The 20,793-nt window shown below is 47.1% G+C and overlaps 1 protein-coding gene across 1 annotated transcript in view; it reads left to right on the top strand.

Annotated features, from left to right (window-relative positions):
• The window catches only part of PCP4 (Purkinje cell protein 4), a 54,029-nt gene that overhangs the window by 12,578 nt on the left and 20,658 nt on the right, over nt 1–20,793 (top strand). Inside the window, exon 2 of the mRNA XM_082744931.1 lies at nt 13,169–13,220. Coding sequence (XP_082601057.1) covers nt 13,169–13,220 — 52 coding nt within the window. The remainder of the gene's footprint in view (nt 1–13,168; nt 13,221–20,793) is intronic.

The raw sequence follows: 20,793 nt of genomic DNA, 5'->3' as shown, positions 1-20,793 counted from the left end.
AAAGGAATTTCAAAACCATGATGACAGAGTGTTAAGCCAAGCTTGGGGCTTTTATGAGCCAGAGGCCCTATGTGACTGCACAGGTCACATGGCCAGGAGGCTGGCTGTGGGTGAAGCTGGGGGCTTCCTGATTGCTTTTTAGTGGAGAGCGAAAGAGAAGGAGAGGGAGAGAGTGTGTGCTCTGATGAAGCATTTTTATCCCTTGGCAATGTCAGGAGACTTTTATGTATTCTTCCCTCACTTAGAGGATGTTTTCAGAATGGCCCATGCCTGCCCACGGGAGCAGGTGGCTGGAGGGTCTTCCTGCTGAGTCAGAGGGAGCATCGAGGCTGGTTCTGAGCAAGCCCACCTAGCAGCATGCTTGCCCAAGAAACCAGGTGATGCTGGCTGACTGCCCAGGACTGCTTCGAGGTTGGAGGAATAACTTTGATTATAAAGCACTTGGAAAGCATACATTTTTTTAAAAGACCATGTAAATGCAAAACTGTGACCCCAGTCTGGAAAACTCCCTGCACTCCAATTTAAAATGACTTTATGGAGTGCTGACCATTGATTCAGATGGATGCGGTGGGCGGCCAGCTTGTGCCGAGGTACCTGCTACATCACGTTTTCTTCCCTGGGGGGGAAGGGACACGGAGAGCAGGAGTATGAGGCGTGTTCAATTAAAGAGACGCTTCATGCTTGGGAAGCAAAGGGTCTCATCAGAGCAGGAGCCCGGGTCAGGATGTGCAGATACAAAGCTGTACCATGGCATGAACGTCAGTCGCCTGGATCAACCCCGACCCAGGAAGACGACCTTGACCTAAGTCACACCTGGGCTTGTTTTCCAGCAGATTACATGGCTCTGGATCTTGGGGGGACTTGGAAATAAGGCAGGGAGCCGCTATCCACCGAGAAGGAGGTAGAGCATGAGACTGAGCTGGTAGGTGGTGTTGGTGTCGGTGCTGGGTATGCGTGCATTTCATCTTCAGTGGGGAGATTGCTAGAATTTTCACCTCCCTGGGGTGCAGCTGATCAGATGGCCTGTCCACCTTCATCTGGTCTTCTAATCTGTCTCCGTTCACTCCCTGAGCCATGACAGCTGATTTATGACAAAGCAATCCCCTTTCTTCCAGAAGTACACAACCTCAGACTTCTACGTGTTCTGAAGCTATTTTCGTTTTAGTTGAGTGGGGGAGAAAATCTGGCTGCCTCTTCATTACCAAAAAAGAAAACCTCCGGTTTCTGCAGCCTCAGAACACCCCCTCGGGGAGAAGCACGCCGAGGAGCGTGCAGGGTTACCGTCTGAGCCTTATCACAAGGAGTCCGCACACGAGCCCGGAGCTTCAGCTTCCCTCGGAGGAGTGCGCAGAGGGGAGTGCGCAGAACTAGTTCAATGTGTGAGAAATAAATCAGGACACCTAGACAGAGGGAGCTACGGAGTGAGAGCTGTCTGCACATTCCCCAAGCCCCGTTCTCACGGGCGTGGGAAGCACGTCTGCAGGTCTGGGGTCTGAATGGGCTGAACACTGCCCCGTGGTGACCAGGCTCCCTGGCAATCCTGTGAAGTATGTTCACCCCATCTTTCCCCTGAAACTGGCGATGCAATTTCATACACACAGCATGTGGGGTGATGTGGATTTCCACACTGAGGGGGAGTAAGGAGGAGGTTCAGGAAGCACAACCCCCACTCTGCCACCAGACGGGTCCAGGCATAAAATATTTGTGCCGTTGATGGCACAGGGGGTCATCAAAGTCAGATCTTCCATCTTCCAAGCCAATATTGCACCCTCTACACGGGCAAGATGAAGCAGCAGGTGTGCAGACGCCCAGAGCAGTCTGCCTACGTCCACACTCCTTCCCTTGCAGATGAGCAGCTGTAGATCCTTGGGCAAGTCACTGCGTCTCTCCCTCTGTGCCTGAAATTTTGTATCCATTAAATGGGACTAGTTGTCCTTTCCACGTCCTAGGATTGTTGCTACAGTAGCGTTCCACTGTTGCTTTGCAGAGATGGAGCCTGCTGCCTTGGTGCAAAGAAGGAAGGCTTTGCCAAACCCGGAAGCATGATCTCTCACTCAAGCCCACTTAAATGGGGCTTCTCTTGGCTAGCCGTGGATCTGGATGAGACTCTCCCCTCTCCTGCAGCGCGTTTTGTTCACTTGATGAGGAAGCTGAGTGCAGCCTTACATCATGGGGGGCTCAGCCATGGTGGAAACGTGTGGCCGTGGCGGATGGCCCTGCAGGGCCTGGGAAGGGTGGCTGGTTAGGGCTCGGCAGGCCAAGATTCTCCCGGCTATGAGGGCAAGTTCATCCTGCGGTCTTCGGCCTTCACCTGACTGCACCTCGCACTGGGCTTTACCAGCCATTCTGGGGAAGGGAGGGAGGGGTAGAATGCCGGTGTTTAGTGCTGAAAGCAAAGCACAGAGGTCTTTCTCTGGGGCCTCTGTAACCTGGGGGGACGTGGACCGTCTGACCTCACATCTTCTCTGGCCTTTGAAATATAAAAGTGCCCTAAAAATAATATGACTAGAGGAGGGACGGGCAGGCTTGGTGTTTTCACAGTGATACAGTCCAGGTCTCATTTCGTCCCGGCCATGCCTGTTGGTTTTTGCCCCCATCATCATCTGTACAAGATCGACTTGTCCTTTACTGACGTAGTTTAGAGGCTCATCTCAGGGTTTGCCTTTACCATTATCTTTTGTAGATGCTTTTCCAACTCCTTCTTTCTCACGGCTTTGGGCTGACCGGCTGTAGCTCCCGGGGTGGGGAGCAGAGCCAGTGTCCGCTGCACTTTTCTGCTCCACGTGGCTCTGGTGTCTTCTGGGTGCACTCCGGGAAGTAGTGCACGTTGGGGTATCTGTGTCTTTGTCGGAGAGCCGGCTTTTATCTCTTGCTGGGTCACGGCAGCTGTTGGAGAAGCATCTGCCCTTTACCCTGATGGCCTTTATTCTGAGGATATTCTAAGCAGTTGCCACCACGATAGGAAGGCAACGAAGGAAGGGCAGATGGAGAAGCGCTGCTCTGGATGCAGAGCAGATGTGGAAGGTGAATGATGACGTCCACGTTCATGGATCCTTCTGGAAACTTACAGATCCATGGGGCTTCCCAGGACCCTCAGGGCAGACTAGTTCTGCTCTTGGTGGGGTCAGTAGAGAGGCTGTGTATCGGCTGATGCTTCCTTCTCAGTCTCCGCCGTGTGGGTCTCTGCAGATGAATTCGCTTCACACAGGGGCCCGCAGGACCGCTCCCGCCTCCCGGCGGCCCTCCCCCCTCTGCCACTGGTTACCATTCTACCCTCTTCCCACGTCTTTTCTTTCTGGGAAAAAACACAAGCTGTCCTCTGTATCAACACACAAAGCACATCCACACTGGGATTAGAGGCCCACCTGAAATTAATAATAACTAAGAAGCAGAGACTACCTACTCGGTGAAAAAAATCATCACCAATCCCAATATTCTCTCTTTACATTCTCATAATAGCCATGGGAGCTAAGTTTTGATTTAATGTAATTTCATGTAATTTGACTTAATTTAATTTAATTTATTTTAATCCTTCATGGAGAAGAAGCTGAGCATATGAAGATGCCGAGCTCTGAGGAGTAAAATCACTGGTTCAGGGTCACATGTAGGAGCTGGTGTTCCTCCTGGTCCCCAAACTGCTGGGCCCAATGTGCTTTCATACCTTAGCCCACTGCAAATGGAACACAATGGAAACACGAGAGGCAGACCTCTTTTGAAGCCTGGCTTCCTGTTGCTTTGCCCTCTGGTTCCTTTCAGGGCCCAGGCCTGTGCCCTGAGACCATTTGCTTCATATGTAATTCTCCGAGCCTGATGAAGGAGGTGTACCGTTCTGGCTTCATGGAAGTGGAAACTGGGGCGTAGAGAAGCAAGTGACCTGCGCAGGGTCCCACAGCGGCTAAGGGGCAGCACTGGGAGAGTCTGGACAGTGTAATTCCAGGATTGCAGGAGACTTCCCTTACTTTTCTTTTGTCTTTCTTTCTTTTTTTAGTCGTATTTATAAAGGTATAATTTGCAGATAGTAAAAGCTACCTTGTTAGGTTTATAGCTGATGAGTTTTGACACGATTGCTTTCTAAGCACTGAGATACAGACTGTTGTTTTACCGCTGACTGTCCTATCCCAGACGGTCCTGCCGCAGACTGTCCTGCTGCCCCATAAAGTTCTTGGTGTGTCTTTAGATTCTGCTCTTTGCTCCCTGTTAGCTCCAGAGCCCACTTCCTTCACCATCACACCCTAAATAAAAATAATCCCAATTTATGATGTAAGCTATCCGCCCTGCCTGGAGATTACCACAGTCACCGAGGCCTGCATAGGTGTTTTGTGACTGACAGCTGAAGCGGTAGGAGTGTAGGGAAACGATCAGGGGAATGCGGACAGTTCCGGTCCTTGCGAATCACTCCGGAGTCTCAAACTGCCGAGAGAATGCTCGGTGACAGCAGCTGCTGCCTGGTCTTTAAGTGGGCTTCTGTCCTGCGCTCTGAGTGGACACCCGGCCACCTGCTCATGGGGCCCATCTGGGAGAGAGGGCTCGGGAGGCTCCCTTGCCGCAGAGCAAAGTACATTTATTTTCCGAAATTTTCATAATGACCATATCCTATTTTATAAATGAAAAAAAAAAGTGTTATTTAACAAAGAAAATCAGCACAGGAAAGGTTTTTAAGGGTGAAAAATACGAATTAAAAGATACGGGTGGAGGGGCGCCTGGGCGGCTCAGGTGGTTAAGGATCTGCCTTCGGCTCAGGTCATGATCCTCGAGTCCCGGGATCGAGTCCCGCCGCGGGCTCCCTGCTCAGCAGAGACTCTGCTCCTCCTTCTCCCGCTGCTTTCCAGCTCGTGCTCTCTCTCTTTCAGATGAATAAATAAAATCTTAAAAAAGATTAAAATATGGCTGTAGGACAAAGTATAAAGTGAATTTCAATAAGACAAACCACACACAGATCCCTAAACAGGAAGGTGCTTTTGTAAATGGTCTGCGTAAACCACAGCAATGCGAATTACTTCTATTACCATAAAGGTCAGGCTAAAGATGCTAAGGGCAGAATACAGCTTCTGGGGTGGAATTTTGGCCTGTGGGTCTTGCCCAATGCTGGCGAGCACCTGGAGGGGGATGAGGAAGAAGTACAAAGGTTAGTGCCCTTGCCAGTGAGGGTCCCATCTCTTTTTCTTTTAACCAATGATTGTTTTTTTAAACCCTTCCAGCTGAAGTCTCGTTTGCAATTAGTTTCCACACCTTCAGGGATTAAATTAGTGGAGTTTTACTGCTCCATTTTTGGATTCGAGAATTATAGGTGATTTAAAATATCAGTGCCAAGAAATGAAATCTGTCCTGTACTTACCACGCAATGTTGGCCTGAAAGTCTCTTCTGCTCTTCAGACAAATTCAGGGACTTTGATTTAGAATCAGCTTTAAATGATGTGCCTTTGATGTTCCCGAGAAGCCACCTGTTCAATGACTGTGGTGGCCCCAAGCAGTCATCAACTTCCTGCTGGTCAACCTAGCTGCTCAGCCCACTTCACGGTGCCGTGGCCGTGGTTTTGCTCCCTGTTCATTTAAAGTCTGATATTTCATTCAAGAGACTCATGAAACTCTGTCAATAAAATGTTAAATATAATACCATAGAAACACACATTTTTATTTCTTCATTAACATGGTGAGCAAAGGAAAACACAAAAAGTGCTGGGAAGGGTGAGCTGAGATCTTCAGGGACAATCCCCATCTTGATGTTTCCCCCGGGCAAGGCGTCGATTCTGGGAAGAACCTGCGATGTTCCAAATGTCATGGCCCCTGAGCATGGCCCGCACCACAGATGGGAAGATTCGTGTTTTTCCTCTTATTTAGGACCCATCTGAGAAACTGCTCTTCACGATGCTACCATTTCAGGGGAACTAGAAACCCTGCAACGATTGGAAATACGAATACAACAACAGCACGAAAAGAAGACAGCCCCGAGGAGAAAAATTACTTGGATGAAAATGTATCCCTGGGGATAGACGGTGTTAAGTAGCAGTTTCTAACAAGAGCTTCCAAGCCATCATGGGAATGAGACGGATTTTTCTTTCGTTCTTTTGCCAAATCTCTGCAACTACTTGGTAGACAGAATCCAAGAGAGGCCGGATGTTGGAAACAGAGAGCAAAGTGCTTAAAAAAGAAAACACACACACACACACATACACACACACACACACACGTGCACGCGCAATGAAGATGCCTTCAAACAACTTCTTTCTTTTGTTGTAGACATGCATCTACTTGATATCACCGGGTTACACCACCTCTGGAAAACTTGCAAGCATGCAAGTTTTGCCAACATGCAAGCATGCCTCCTTGCAGCCGGGTTCTGACGTGCAGCCGGCAGGGGCCAGAGGTTATGACCGTTCCTTCTCAGAGGTGGGAGCAGAGACTCCAGTAAGGGATGTCCCCAGAGATGCACAGCAGGGGTAGGGGCACCATGACTCACACTGATCAAGATGTGGAAAAGCCCCCGTTGACTCCCACTCACTCTGGTGAGCCCTGGTCCCTTACCTCTGCGCAGATCTTAGTCATCCTGGGTCAAGCTCTTAGCCAGCTCATAGACATGATTGGTTTATTCTCTGTGTGTCCCCCCAGGTTGTGAGCCAAACTAAGTCAGAGAATGTGCCCTTCTCCTGGGACACTTGGGCCCAGCCAGTGGCTGGCTCACTGCAGAAAGTGAACGGTCCAGGAACGAGTCTCTCACCCAGTCTGAGTGCAGGCATCTGTCTGGCACTGAATCCATAACTGTCACTGCTGATGGGCCTGCACAATGGTGAATGTACCCAATTTTGACAATCTGCTTTTGTGAAGGATCTTTTATTTCTTAGCCTGGGAGAGATCAAAATTCTTAAACTGGAGTATTTTTCTTCTGTGGCAGCAGTGAGAGGCTGATGCCAGGCCAGTGAGCAACCTCTTTCACTGTCACTGGTTTAGCCTCTTGGGGGGACTGGGGAACAGGGGTGAAGAATAGGTGAGGCCTTGCTGACCTTGGGGATGGCCTGGGACATTCACTTGAGAAGGTTCTTTGTTCTCCAAGCCTATGGAGGCTTTGGAAGTGGAGAACCTCTGGTCAAATCATGCCACTAAATTAAACATCAAACCAATAAAGATACAACACAGATTCATATACTTATATTAATTAATTAATTAATTTTTAGTTTCAGAGGTAGAATTTAGTGATTCATCAGCTGTGTATAACACGCAGCGCTCATTACATCACGTGCCATCCTGAAGGCTCACCCCCCAGTTACCCCCTCCCCCCTCCAGTAACCCACAGTTTAATTCCTAGAGTTCAGCATCCCTTATGGTTTGTCTTCCTTTCTGTTTTTATCTTATTTTATTTTTCCTTCCCTTCCCCCATGTTCATCCGTTTTGTTTCTCAAGTTCCACGAAAGAGTGAAATCATATAGTACTTGTCTTTTTCTGACTGATTTATTTTGGTGAGCATGATACCCTCTAGGTCCATCCACATCATTGCCAATGGCAAGATTTCATTCTTTTTGATGGCTGAATAATATTCCATTTAAATGCTGTGAATGTATGTTCAGAAAACTTTCTCAGACTGTCATTTGGACCTGAAATTTAACCTGCTAAAATTCATTTCACATTTCGTTCTCTTCAAACTTCTGGAATGAAAAGTAAATACTTGATAAGAAAACCTGTGTCTCATCCTGAAGATGGAACCCTATGTACTGTCTGAACAATTTTGCAAGGAGGCATACTGTTCAGTGTTCCGAGTTTGCGCTGAAGCAGAAGGAGGTTTTGGTAATTTGCTTTCATCCATGATGTATGATTAGCATGCCCAATTCTACAGGTATGGATAGCAGAGCATGAAAGGTGAGCTCCCCCCACTTCAGTATTCTGAAGTCATATAATAAGAACTCGAAAAATGACAGCATGAACTCATAACCTGTAGTTGTGTCCCATGAAAGAGCTGGAAATGGAAGTTTCTCAAAACTTTACTCAAGTAATTTTCCAAATCCTTGAAATTACATAACTTCTTGAATCTGTTACTTTGGGGAGAATGAGTGGCCAGTGCCTGGGGGAGCCGTGTGGACCCCGAGGCCAAAGGAAATGTCAGTAATACTGGTCGATCCTGCCTTCACATACAATGTGGACATCTTGTTTATCATGACTTTTTACGGTACTTTTGATTTTCTAAAATATTGCTTTAAAATTTTTTTTGTCTTTTTAAAGCTTTATTGAGGTGTGATTGACAAATAAAATTGTAACATGCTTGCAGCGAACAATGTGATGGTTTGATACACGCGCACACTGTGACGGATTCCCACCATCGGGTTAATGTCCCCATTCCTCACCTGACATACTTACCTCTGTTTTTTGGTAGGAATACGTAATTTTACTCTCTTAGCAAATTTCAGTGATACAACAGTGTTATCAATGTAGTGATCATGTTGCGCACGAGATCGTCACGCTCTATTCATCTTAGAACGTTTGTACCTTTTGACCAATCTCTTCTCTATCCTCCCACCCCTCGCCCCTGGCATCCACCATTCTACTCTGTTTCTTTGAGTCTCCCTTCCTCTCTCTCCCTCCTTCCTTTCTTGCTTTTTTTCAGATCCCATATGTAAGTGATCCCATGCAGTGTTGGTTAATTAATGGCTAATGGCTTTTTTGGTGCCCCCTTAAATTTTGTGTCCGAGGCCGTTGCCTCACTCACTTTATCCGGTAGTGGCTACTCCCAGAACGCCAAGATTTTGTGGTGGATCGCAGAAGGAAGGATAGGGGACTGAGAAGTCATGCAGTTGCTCCTTCTCGAAGAAAGTGTGGCTTTTGCCACAAGTGTGCAGTCAGCTGGCTCACCACATCGCCACATTTTCTATCTAAGCTGGCCGTGTGAGGACATAGGTGCCAGTGGTGTGTGTAGAACCCTGCACACGTACAGATAATCAGACATGTTTCAACCTCCATGTTAAGCTCAAAGTGCAGAGAGAAATGGATTCAAAGCCACTTACTTACCAGAAAGTCAGCGTGGTCTGTTCCACTAGTGGAGTACTGAATAGGAACGGGTTGTCCGTGATGTTGCAACTTGGTTGAAAGAGTCACTCAGACAAATTTATGTGCTGAGTCAGACACCCTTCAGATGTCACTTCTGACTCTGTCAGGGAGGACCCCGTGGGTGGCCAGCTTCGTGTGGGCTCCAGAGGCTTCAGGCAGGTGTGAAGTGACAGCATGCCCCTCCCGGCCACACCACGTGTCTCCACCTCTGCATCTCCTGCCCGGCACTTCCTCCTTGTCCCCTGGTAGATGCCAGCTGTGAGACATCTCCCAGTCGAGAAGCACCAGGAACTGGACTGGTGAGGGACAGCGGCCGGTGGCTTACTCGCTGACCTTTCCCTGCTGGGGTCCGCGGGGTCTCACCACTCTCGGAGGGGATGAGGTCGTTGTCAGCTGCAGCTGGCAAGCGGACTTGAGGATGAGTCTCGCTTCCCTCCTGCCTCCTCGTCCACGTGCCCTCTCTAACAAAGTTGTAGCATTTGCCTCAGGCTCTCTGTTCTGGGAAACCAAATGAAAGACATATTCTTTGTTATTTTCCTGTAGCCCCTGGTGCAGTGAGACTGTCAGAAAAATTACCTCAAAACTTACATGTTGAAGTACCAATCCTGACTTTTTATGGATACGTGGCGTGTTATGAGAAAGAACTATCATGTACCCATTCTTTACCTGGGCTCCTTTTTATTGGGAGTTTATTAAATTCTGGAGTCCTAGCTTCTTTTTTTAAGTTAACATGTCATGTATTATCTGTTTCAGGGGTACAGGTCTGTGAATCATTAGTCTTACACAATCCACAGCACTCACTGTAGCATATGCCCTCCCCCATGTCCATAACCCAGTCACCCCATCCCTCCCCCGCTACCCCCCAGCAACCCTCAATGGAATGCTATCTTCTTATTAGTTAATGTCACCGGGGAAGGACGCCTCCCTTCTGAGAACCCTGTGAGTTGTTTGGAAAGTGTTTAAGGGTTGGGGACAGTCCTCTGGCTGCGGTTCTGCCTTGTTCCCTCCGGTCTCCTCCCTGTCTCTCGGCAGACTCCGTAGCGGGCATGCCTGCCACCAGCTCTTGCTGGAGGAGGTTACTTCAGTGTTGGAATCGGAATGTCTTGTGTCGCATCCTTAGAGGGCTATCTAGCATTTCCTAGTGACAAAATGAGGACAACAGAGAAAGACGGAGTTTCCAAGCAAATGTGTCTGTGCTCTAAAAAGAGGAGTAGTTTTTATATTTCTGATTCTAAAAGTAAATTGAGTGGAATACACTTTCTCATATGAGACCCTCTGTCCCTTGAAGAGGTCTTGGGGATGGAGGACAGGGACACTATCTTGACGTGTTGGAAGAGAGAATGTCATTGTGCCCGAGGGGGATGGGCATCGAGCTGGTCTGAGCTGCAGGGTTGCTGATTTCAGATGGCCAAAGAAGGAAGGGACTGTTATTCTTCCAGACACTTAGGAAAGCTTGGGAGAAGGTGCTGGGTCTGGAGTGGGACAAGGTGTAGTGGAGGGTCCCAGCCAGGAGTGTTTCATGAACATAAAGTTGCGAGGGTGGGGCTGGAGTTCACCAGGAGAGAACCTAATGAGAACATCTGTGCCAAGGGCCATGACGAAGGGCAGATGGAATCATGGTGATAAAACAGTCCTATGTGATGACCACCAGAGACGCCCCTCCCACCCCAGAAGAAGCAAGCTCTCAGATAGTTCCCCACTCCACTCAGCCTTCCCCTTAAACATACTGCAGGGTCTGAGAGAATTCTGAAATGAGATACTCCCAGAGAATGGTTCTTTTTCATCGGGATCATTTTCTGATCTGAGATACCGTCTCCTTGAGACATCTATCAGTTTCGTTCTGCCTCCATCAAATGAGATCTGACACAGAAACCCCTGTCTTAGAAATCCTGAACAAATGAACTCCTTTTCTCCCCTGCGTGCATTTCATGTTGGATTTCCTTGGGTTTCTAAAATGTGATCTTTTATGGAACAAGGTATTCATGACATTTGAAAGGTGTCACTGTTTAAGGTATTTAAAGACAGTGAGGGTGGAGTGCGCTCCTATTTTGCATTTGTGTTCCATTTAATTTTGACTTTATTCAACGCTACAACTCTGTTCTTTTAGTCTCTGAAATTCACTTTTCTCCCCCCAACTCATCTATGCATTATGTGGGGAAGGATGGAGGGTTTAAGCACTGGAGTGTTCAGTTTTTGGCAGCTGCCGTGTAGCTGGCTGGATCCTCTGTAGTGGTGGCCTGATTCCCTTCAGTGCAACCAAACCAGCCTTCCAGTTGAAGAGGGCACTTCAACACAGGGCAAGAAGAAAGGGGTGTTTTGCTTGCAAATCTACTATATTTAAGAAATGTGTCATTTATTTAAGTGAAGATGATATATATTCTTGGTTGACTGTTGAGGTAACAATGCCATGACTTGGGACCTAAATGAAGTTTGTAGAACAGTTAGTGTTTGGCTAAACTGCAGCCATTCTCCATGGGAACACACGGACAGATCTAGTGTTCTGAAAATTCAAGATGTTCTACATTAGATATGAAGACAGGGCCCACATTTATATAACCTTTCCAACTTGTGGCTTTTACTTCCACTCCTGCCACAGAGAGTTGGTTTATCTTCTCAGAATGGGACTGGATTGGGTGGGCCTTTGCACTTCATGGTGACTGAGTTGGGGGGTGTGGTGGGCTTGATGACACCGGGATACTTGGTTTGATCACATTCTCTCAAGTTATCCTCTGCACAAGGCCGGAAGGGTACACAGGGATGGTTAACTGGTTAACATGGGTCTTTATCATTCACTCTATTCATTTACACGAACCAGAACCTGAAAGCAAGATTTTTCCAGATGACCCATCTACTGTTAATAAAGGGTTGACTAAGGATCTGGGAGTGTCTCATGACAACATTGGACACTAATGGGAGTGGGTAATCATTTTTTTATGATACTGTTTTTATGTGGGACAGAAATATACATTTTGAGGACATCTTTACCCCTTAGTGAGAGTCACCTATAATGGTTTCCTCCTTGTCCAGTGCTCTGCTTCTCTTTCCAGGATCTTATTTAAATAGTTTTGTAACCAAGACAACCCCTGCAGGTCTCTCATCTCTGCACATGAAAGTCCTGTCTCTAGTCTCCACTGTGTCACCAACTAGCTTCTGATCTTAGACACATCAGGCTCCCTTCCTGGTTGCATTTTCTTCACCTGAAAATTAGAGACTTCATAATCTCTGCAATCTTTTTAAAAAATATTTTATTTTTTTTTGACAGACAGAGATCACAAGTAGGCAGAGAGGCAGGCAGAGAGAGAGGGGGAAGCAAGCTCCCCGCTGAGTAGAGAGCCCGATGTGGGACTCGATCCCAGGACCCTGAGATCATGACCTGAGCCAAAGGCAGAGGCTTAACCCACTGAGCCACCCAGGCGCCCCTGCAATCTTTTTTGACTTGAAGCATATTTTCAATAATGAGCAGAAAATTGGATTTACACTATACTTCTGTCTCTGTGAACTAGAACCATTCTGAACACCATGTTATTTAAAGATAGTAGTTGGGTAAGGTTTGAGGAAACATGCTTGTATGTTGACATGTATAACAGCTCCCCAGACCTCACAGAAACTCTTGCCCCATGATCCAAGATTGACCATAAAATTTTCATACTCCTGGTGGACCTGGTAAAATGAAAATGCACAATGTAGGCTTACACAATGACAGACAGATGACTCAACAGTAGGAGAAACTCAGACTTCAGTTGATTAATATTCTTTTGACCTGGACATTGGGATTGGGATTGGAATGAGAGCATAACGGTGTAGGGGCCATCACTGACAAAAGTGACAGTTCTCATTTTCTCACATTTGACTATTTTCCTCATTTTTCGGATGAGGTTTTCCTCCATCAACAGTAGCTTCCCGTCTGGTGTTCCTTGGATGTGGGCGAGGGGGGCAGTCTGTGGGGTCTGTGGGACTCCAGTAGATCCTTTCTGGCCTTGACCCTTTCTTGGTCTCATGTGCCCCATGTTTTTACCACCTGAGCTCAGTAACATAGAACATGATATAATGCAACAGGTATTTGAAATATTAGAAGTGACAAAAATAATCCTGAATATATCTGATAATTTCTTTCCCCTCCTTCTTTTTATGCCTTTAGCGACAAGGTGCTGGCGCGACCAATGGAAAAGACAAGACATCTGGCGAAAATGGTAAGATGACATGAATTACCCAGATATCTCCTCGTGTCACGTCTGCAGCCTTGTGCCCGTGGCAGATGTGGGTGGTGCCTTCCGTGCAAACCAGCCTAGTCCACGTGTTTGTGCTTCGGGTTACAGGGGATCTGAGCAAAGCACAGAGAGCACCGTGGTCTGGTTTGACAAAGAAAACCAAGGCAGCTAAATGCAGTGATAGGAGCAGTTTCCTTCCCAAAGGAGGACTCTCGTTTTGGGCAGCGTGATAATTACAATGCAAATATAGTTCTGTGCTTTCTTCATTAGGGCTGGTGAGAATCATCAGAGTTGTTGTGAGATTAAAATGAGATCAAATGAGATAAGTGCTTTGAAAGCTGTGAAGTGCTCAACTCCTGACGGGAGCCTCTACAGTCTGCTTCAGGCCCCGCTAGGACCCAGAGCACAGTGTGGGCCCCAGGGGATCAGGATCGGGGAGGGGCAGCAATGAGTTCCCAGCGAACGGGAATGGGTGCTAGAGGCCAGAGCGTGTGCGTCCGGGGCCAGTCTCCATGCTGGCCTTGGCCTGTGGGAGCCATCACTGTATTTGTGGGGCCTGAGGCTCGGAGAGGGGGCGCTGGCTGTGACTGCGACTGGGAAGAGGGTGGGCTTGCAAGAAGACCCAGCTGGGTGTGAGCCCAGCGCCCCAGCTTCAGCGGGGTGAAGGGAGGTTGCGTGTTCGTGTTCCGGGTGAAGTTAGATTCTGGATGTTTGTACTTCTTGTTGATTATGAAATGAACTTGCTTTTGGGGGGCTACGGGTCCTGCTTCGTGCTGTGTGGGATTTGTGCCTGTGCCTGCTGCCCCTGTCCTGGGTAATGCCGATCTCCACACCAGGTGTGAGAAACTCCCTGGGGACCTTCAGGGTCCTCTGCCAGGTCTGCGCTGGGGCCTGGACAATACTCGGGTGCTGGAATGTTCTTCTGCGCTAGTGCTTTCCTCCTCTGCGGCCTCCCGACTCACTCGCCTGCTTCAGGCCGTCCCATTGGGCAGGGTCAGTGTGCTGACCCCAGGGTAAGAGGTCGTTATGCGAATGAGTCAGTGCATCCCGATCTATGGGAGCTGGGGGCCCTTCCTGGCTTCCCCGTGTGAGTCGGGGTGGGCTGCTGGCACAGATGTCAGAGAGCAGAGAGGGACAACATGAGACTGTGAGCGCACACGCAGGAAGGCAGAGGACCCCCAGCAGCTTGCTGGTCTCCCTGGCTTGTGGATTCGTAGCCCTGTCTTTCCAGAGGCCTTCTGCTGGCCCCACAGCTTCAGGATCCTTATAGTCCGAAGACTTCCGAGTGACCTGCTTGCTTTTGCTCTCTGGCTTTCTCCATCCTTAAAAATTCTTGAAGACCCTGAGAATGGGGTCTTGGGGTTGGTTCCCATATTAGAAGTTAAAAAGGAGACATTTTTTTTTTTTTTTAATCTGGCCATTCTTTTAATTTATTTTATTTATTTTTTATTTTTTATAAACATATATTTTTATCCCCAGGGGTACAGGTCTGTGAATCACCAGGTTTACACACTTCACAGCACTCACCAAAACACATACCCTCCCCAATGTCCATAATCCCACCCCCTTCTCCCAAACCCCCTCCCCCCAGCAACCCTCAGTTTTTTAAAAAGGTTTACATATTAATTTTATAAAAATAATATAATAATAATAATAACCCATGACATATTCATGTAAGTAAGATTTTAAGTGGAAAAATAATGACATTTTCCAAAACGGAAAAAAAAAATACTATTTAGCAAAAGGATAGTGTTTTAGCAGTGTTTTACTTTTTTTTTTTTTTCCAAATCTTTTTAATGTCTGGCTTTACTAGAAGACAGGGAGCTGCCTCTGCATTTCATCCTGTGGTATCGCATGTCATGTTGGCTCAGGAAAATTCCACTGTGAGCTCCTGAGAACGAGGTTGGAAAAAGCAAGTCATACCTTAGTACTCTAAAAAATAATTCTGATCTGAGCGCTTCTCAGAAGAGGGCCCCGCCCCCAGAGTACCTGGTTCACACTCTGAGCATTGCTGCTCCGGTGTGACTCCCGTATCACGTGTGAGGAGTCTGGACTCTGAGAATCAGGCAGAGGCCTGGCTCAGACCCCTCGTGTTCACTGCCTCCGCCCCCCAGCTCTATCCTGGCCTCTGTCTGATGGGTCCTACGAAGCATGTCTACATGCTCAGGGCTTTGCACCAGAGAGACGTATCAGCTGTTGCAGAAGACACGACTTTCTGCTGTTCTGAGGCATGACATTTTTTTAGCCCCAAACTGATCCCTTCTAGTGCAAATCAAATGTGTCTTTTCTGGAGGTATGGAAATCAATGGAAAGAAAAACTCAAGGTGCCGAGGATAAAGCTTTCCTTTATATAATTCTAGATATTAAAGGACATTCACTTCTGAGTAGAAAAAGGGATGTTTAGAATTAGAGATTATTCAGTAATTGTAGAACAAAGATGCTGTAATACGTTGTCCTTTGATTTTTTTTTTTAAGATTTTATTTATTTATTTGTCAGAGAGAGAGTGAGTGAGAGCGAGCACAGGCAGACAGAGTGGAAGGAAGAGTCAGAGGGAGAAGCAGGCTCCCTGCAGAGCAAGGAGCCCGATGTGGGACTCGATCCCAGGACGCTGGGATCATGACCTGAGCCGAAGGCAGCTGCTTAACCAACTGAGCCACCCAGGCGTCCCCGTTGTCCTTTGATTTCAGAAGAATTGCTCACAGGTGATATATGTACACAAAATTTTATTATGCTATTGAGTTTGTGTTTTGCCTCTAAAAATGGACAAAGACAAAATTACTAACAACCCAACAGTGATTGGGGTAAAGACTTGATCTAAAAGACATTTTCCCTAAAAATCTAAGTCACTTCCTTCCTTGTTCTTAAATTTGTAATATGAGAATATCATCTAAGAATTTGTTTTAACCTATTATTACATCCCATTGAAATTCAAACTATTTTACTCTGTCATCACAGGTGTCTCAAGAGACCTTTTAGCTGAATGTCTATTAGCACAAATGAAGCTGCCCACATGTGTGGAAGGAACAGGGACCCACGGGAGTGGGACCATGGAGCACAGAACACCAAAATGTCAGGAGAGTTGGGTAGTAGTCAATTAATCATGAAATGATCATTCGTTGTCTACAAGTCAAAGTGTTCTTATTTCAACTATTATAAATTTGCTTTAGGCTTCCATTTAACACTTAAAGTAACGAAGAGCGTGGCAGTGAGTTGTGAGTGCATCGAAATTCTAGTTCAGATCACAGAGGACACATGTTGGATACATGAAGAATCCAGAGGGATCTTAATTGTTGACTCTGTTGGAATTTTGTTACATTAAACACTACCCCAAGAGTTCCACTGACAGGGAGTCTAGGCTCTTGGTATTCCAAGATTATTTTTTACAGGTGGTGTTGCCACTGTGGTGTTTATGGATGTGCGATAGGATACTTACCCGCTCCACATCCAGGATGCCCCTGGGTACCAACCTCTGCATACACAGCCCAGCAAGCCCAGATAGTCTTCATCACGTTGGCAGTATGGAGACAGGTTGTTTGTAAATTTTAGGGTTATTATTGTTTTGAATTAAAAAGTGAATTCATGGGGTGCCTGGGTGTCTCAGTGGGTTAAAGCCTCTGCCTTTGGCTCAGGTCATGGTCCCAGGGTCCTGGGATGGAGCCCCGAGTCGGGCTCTCTGCTCAGCGGGGAGCCTGCTTGCCTCTCTCTCTGCCTGCCTTTCTGCCTATTTGTGATCTCTCTGTGTGTCAGATAAATAAAATAAAAATCTTAAAAAAAAAAAAGTGAATTCATTAGGCTTTTGTTGGCCCAGAGATTTTCATTCCTCTATGAACAAAGTACTTTCACTACTTGATTAGTTGAGACCAAGAACTTTGTTTGTTACCCTCCTGGAGTGAAATGATAGTTCATACAGCTCCGGTTATGACTCATTTGCGGTGTTAAACTCAACTGCATTCATCAAGACAGACACAACCGATTATTCACCTCCAATCACCAGTTGGGACAAAAGCAAAAGGTGTTTTTGTTTCTTTTTTTGTTTGTTTGTTTGTTTGTGTATGTGTGTCTGTTTGTTTTGTTTTTGGCTTTTTGTTTTTGGCAAGACAGCAATTTTCCTTGATGTCCTGATCTTTATTTTCATGCTTGTTCTTCAGAGGGACTCCAGGAGTTAAAGGTTTTATTGACAGAGAAAGTCGGAAAATACTGGAAGGAGAGTGGCCGCTGGGAGGCCTCCAACATGAAGGAAAGATTTACGAATAATAACCCCCTGGCTGAGCTTACTTTCAGAGCCCGGAGGCTTACCCAAGCTAAATTGAATCTCTAAAACCGAAATGGATTTCTCTTGATTTAGTGAGCTGTGACGCATTTGTTTCCAGAAAGTTCTGTCTTTGGGGGTGGGGGCACGGATGCACCCGATTTAACAAAAGGATCCCTCCCTCCAGGCTGTGAGCAAATGTCCAGAAGGAAGGTGTTATTTGGCACCACCTGGACAGCTTACTGTGGCTGTAATTTCTTCGAGGCTTGAGTGCTTGAGAAAGAACTCAGGCACCGTGTTCGGTAGGTGTCCCCCTTCATGGGAAAGAGGCGGTGGTTTGAGAAACTTCTAGTAGGTGTGGGGATACTCTAGGATCACATAGCGTTCGGTTGGCTTTGACATGACCATATGATTGCTACCAGTGACTAAGAGAAAATGTCCTGGGTGCTCTCCTCTTTGTTTTGAATGAAACCCAGGCACATGGACATTTAAGTTTATCTTTCCTTTGGATTTGAGAAAACACACACACACGCACCCTGTATTTTGTTTTTCTGTTATCGAGTCGGTGGGGAGAGAGACGGAGGATTTGTGCTCATACGTAGACTTATTCACTACCATTAATCTGGGTGTGATTGTGCAAATAAGAAATGAAACTCAAATATTTATCCCCAAAGCAGCCTCCTTTCAGCCCCAGATCACTTAGGAGAAAGCAACATCTTTTCTTTCGGTGTTCTTCGTGTACGATGACCGACCTTTTATATCTGCAAGTGGACGTGGGCAGATTTTGCCCAGGACGTCTAAGCTGCCAGCTTTCCCGGTTTGGGGAGGTGTGTGGACTGAGACCTCATGTACAAGGGTGGACGGTGAACCAGGCATAGGATGTGTGCAGGAACAAAGGGGGCTGAGTGTTCACCATCGCCACCGAGAGGGACAGTCAGTCTGGCAGGAGGTGCTGCCTGGCGGATCCTGGTTTTGTGCACAGGACGTTTGGATGGAAGGCACCAGAAAGAAATGCAATTTCTAGAAAAAGCCTCCAGAGGTGTCACACCAGACAACGAATGAGGCAGGGAGGTGACCTGGTTCCGCTTCAAGTTCGGGGTAGTAGAGACCAGAGTTTGGGGCTGGGAGAGAGAAGGTTGTAGCCCGTAGCGTGGGTTTGCGACCTTCCTGTGTTCCCACAGTCTGGAGCGTGCAGGCATCTGGAAGCCGGGCTCTGTGACGCTCTGCTCCGCATGGAGATCTAGTATGCCAACTCTGCCTAAACCTCAGTGGGAGCTGAGGTGGGATCTTGCCATCCTCTGCTACACCTCTTTGAAAAGGGGGAGAAAAAGAATTCGGGGTGCTGCACAGCAGCATGTATCAGAAATACGCTGTTTAGAATGTTTACAGCCCGCACCTGGCGGTCGGAAAGGCACCTCCCCAAAGTTCTCAACCTCTCAGGTGTGCACCGATCACCAGGCCAGAAAGCTCTGAATCTGTCTCCGGCTGGTGTGATCAAGCCTCGAGCTGCGGGAAGCCCAGAATTCGCCTGAGCTGACATATTGCGAACGTTGCCGCGAACACCTCAGACACATGAAGCTTTCAAGGCGAAAAAATCAAACGACTCTGGTCTCCATCTGGGGCCTCTGGGCCCTTCCTCTCTTTCTTTTAACATACTCAGAGCAACCAGAAAAAAAAAAAAAAAGAAATTCAAAACCAGAGTGATAAAACGCTAACGCAGCGTTCAAATACTACAGCGGGATGTGCCCTTCTTTGCTGTCAGCATGCAACGCACGGAAGATCTGTATTCTAGAAGGAAGGGATGGGCACACAAGGTTGTTTCTGATATAGACCCAGAGGGAGGAAGAATGAAATTGGAGTTGCTGATTAAGCCAGGCCTTTAAACCACCAGGCTCTGCACACAAAGCTGGTCATTGGGTAATATTGTTCAACAAGTGAGTCGATTCCACGTGAGGGTTGTTTTAGGGATTAGTGTCGACAGGAAATTTACTACTGTTAATCTTAGTTGTACCAGTGATTTTTTTTTGGCAGGGGGGTGCTCCAGGTGGAGGTTTTTAATGACTTCTGTGTGCATGTCAGACCTGGGATAGATGTGGTGCTTCGAATCCACAGTTTTCGGAGTAAACACACTTGAAGGGTCATCAGTAGGAGAGGAGGTTGATATCTACTCCTTTTTTTAAAAAAAATATTTTATTTATTTATTTCACAGAGAGAGTACAGGTAGACAGAGCAGCAGGCAGAGGGAGAGGGAGAAGCAGGCTCTCCACTGAGCAGGGAGCCCGATGGGGCTCGATCCCAGGATCCTGGGATCTCAGGACTCTGGGATCATGACCTGAGCTGAAGGCAGCCGCTTAACCGACTGAGCCACCCAGGCACCCCAGTATCTGCTTCTCGTTGTCAGTCTCTACATCTGTGTACATTTGCATAGTTTCAAATGCTCTCATGCACAACCTTCTGTTTCCTTCCCTGGCAGCCTTGGGAGGTGGGTAGGAGGCCGTGTCAGGCGATGCTCCTCGTGATGTCGGTGATCTGTCCAAGGTCACACAAATCACAGGAGGAAAGTTGTGCTCATCTGGCCAGCAGGGCAGACAAATTGTCTCCATGGACACTCGGTCCTGAGATGGCTCTGGGCTTGGGGTCTTGCTGCAACCTGGCACCAAGGGTGGGCTGTGGTCTGAGCCCTTGGAACAGAATGAGCCTGACTGGCTTACATCTTGGCCAATCCAGAAACCAGAGTCTCAGCACCAGCACCTCAACGCTTAGTTAACTAGTTACTGGCCTCTGGGAAATATATGTGATGTCAGACTCATTATGGAGACAGCCACATTAATTTTTCAAATGAACGCATTGAAACGATATGCTAATTGATGGCCTTATCCGTATCTTTCTTCTTCTTCCTCTCTCCCTCCTTCCTTCCTTCCTTCTTTGTGAAATTGAACACTGGATAACTTTAGACCAGCTGAAGATAGAACTCGGTGTCATATCCTATGGAGAAGGCCCATATGCCTTAGCGGAAACCTGAAGGTACAAGTCAGGTTGAAAGAATTGCCATGTAAGATCTTTTTAAGCCCAAGAAGCAGCTCGGAGCAGGAAAATGGTGATCCTTCTTTTCTCTGGAATCCTGCCTGAACTGGGACACAGGGATATCTCATATTCTGCTCATCAATTATTCGTATGGAAATAATATTTCTCAAGTGCTTGAAAACATTTTGCTCTTTTAAGCATATGAAACACTCGTAATTTTACTTATAGAATTAATTTGCACAGCAAGCAGCTTTTCAGAGGAGAGAACTGACTTGAATCTC

Source organism: Mustela nivalis, assembly GCF_964662115.1.
Source record: "Mustela nivalis genome assembly, chromosome: 1".
NCBI classification, from domain to species: Eukaryota; Metazoa; Chordata; class Mammalia; order Carnivora; family Mustelidae; genus Mustela; species Mustela nivalis.
This window is presented reverse-complemented; position numbering and strand designations above follow the sequence as displayed.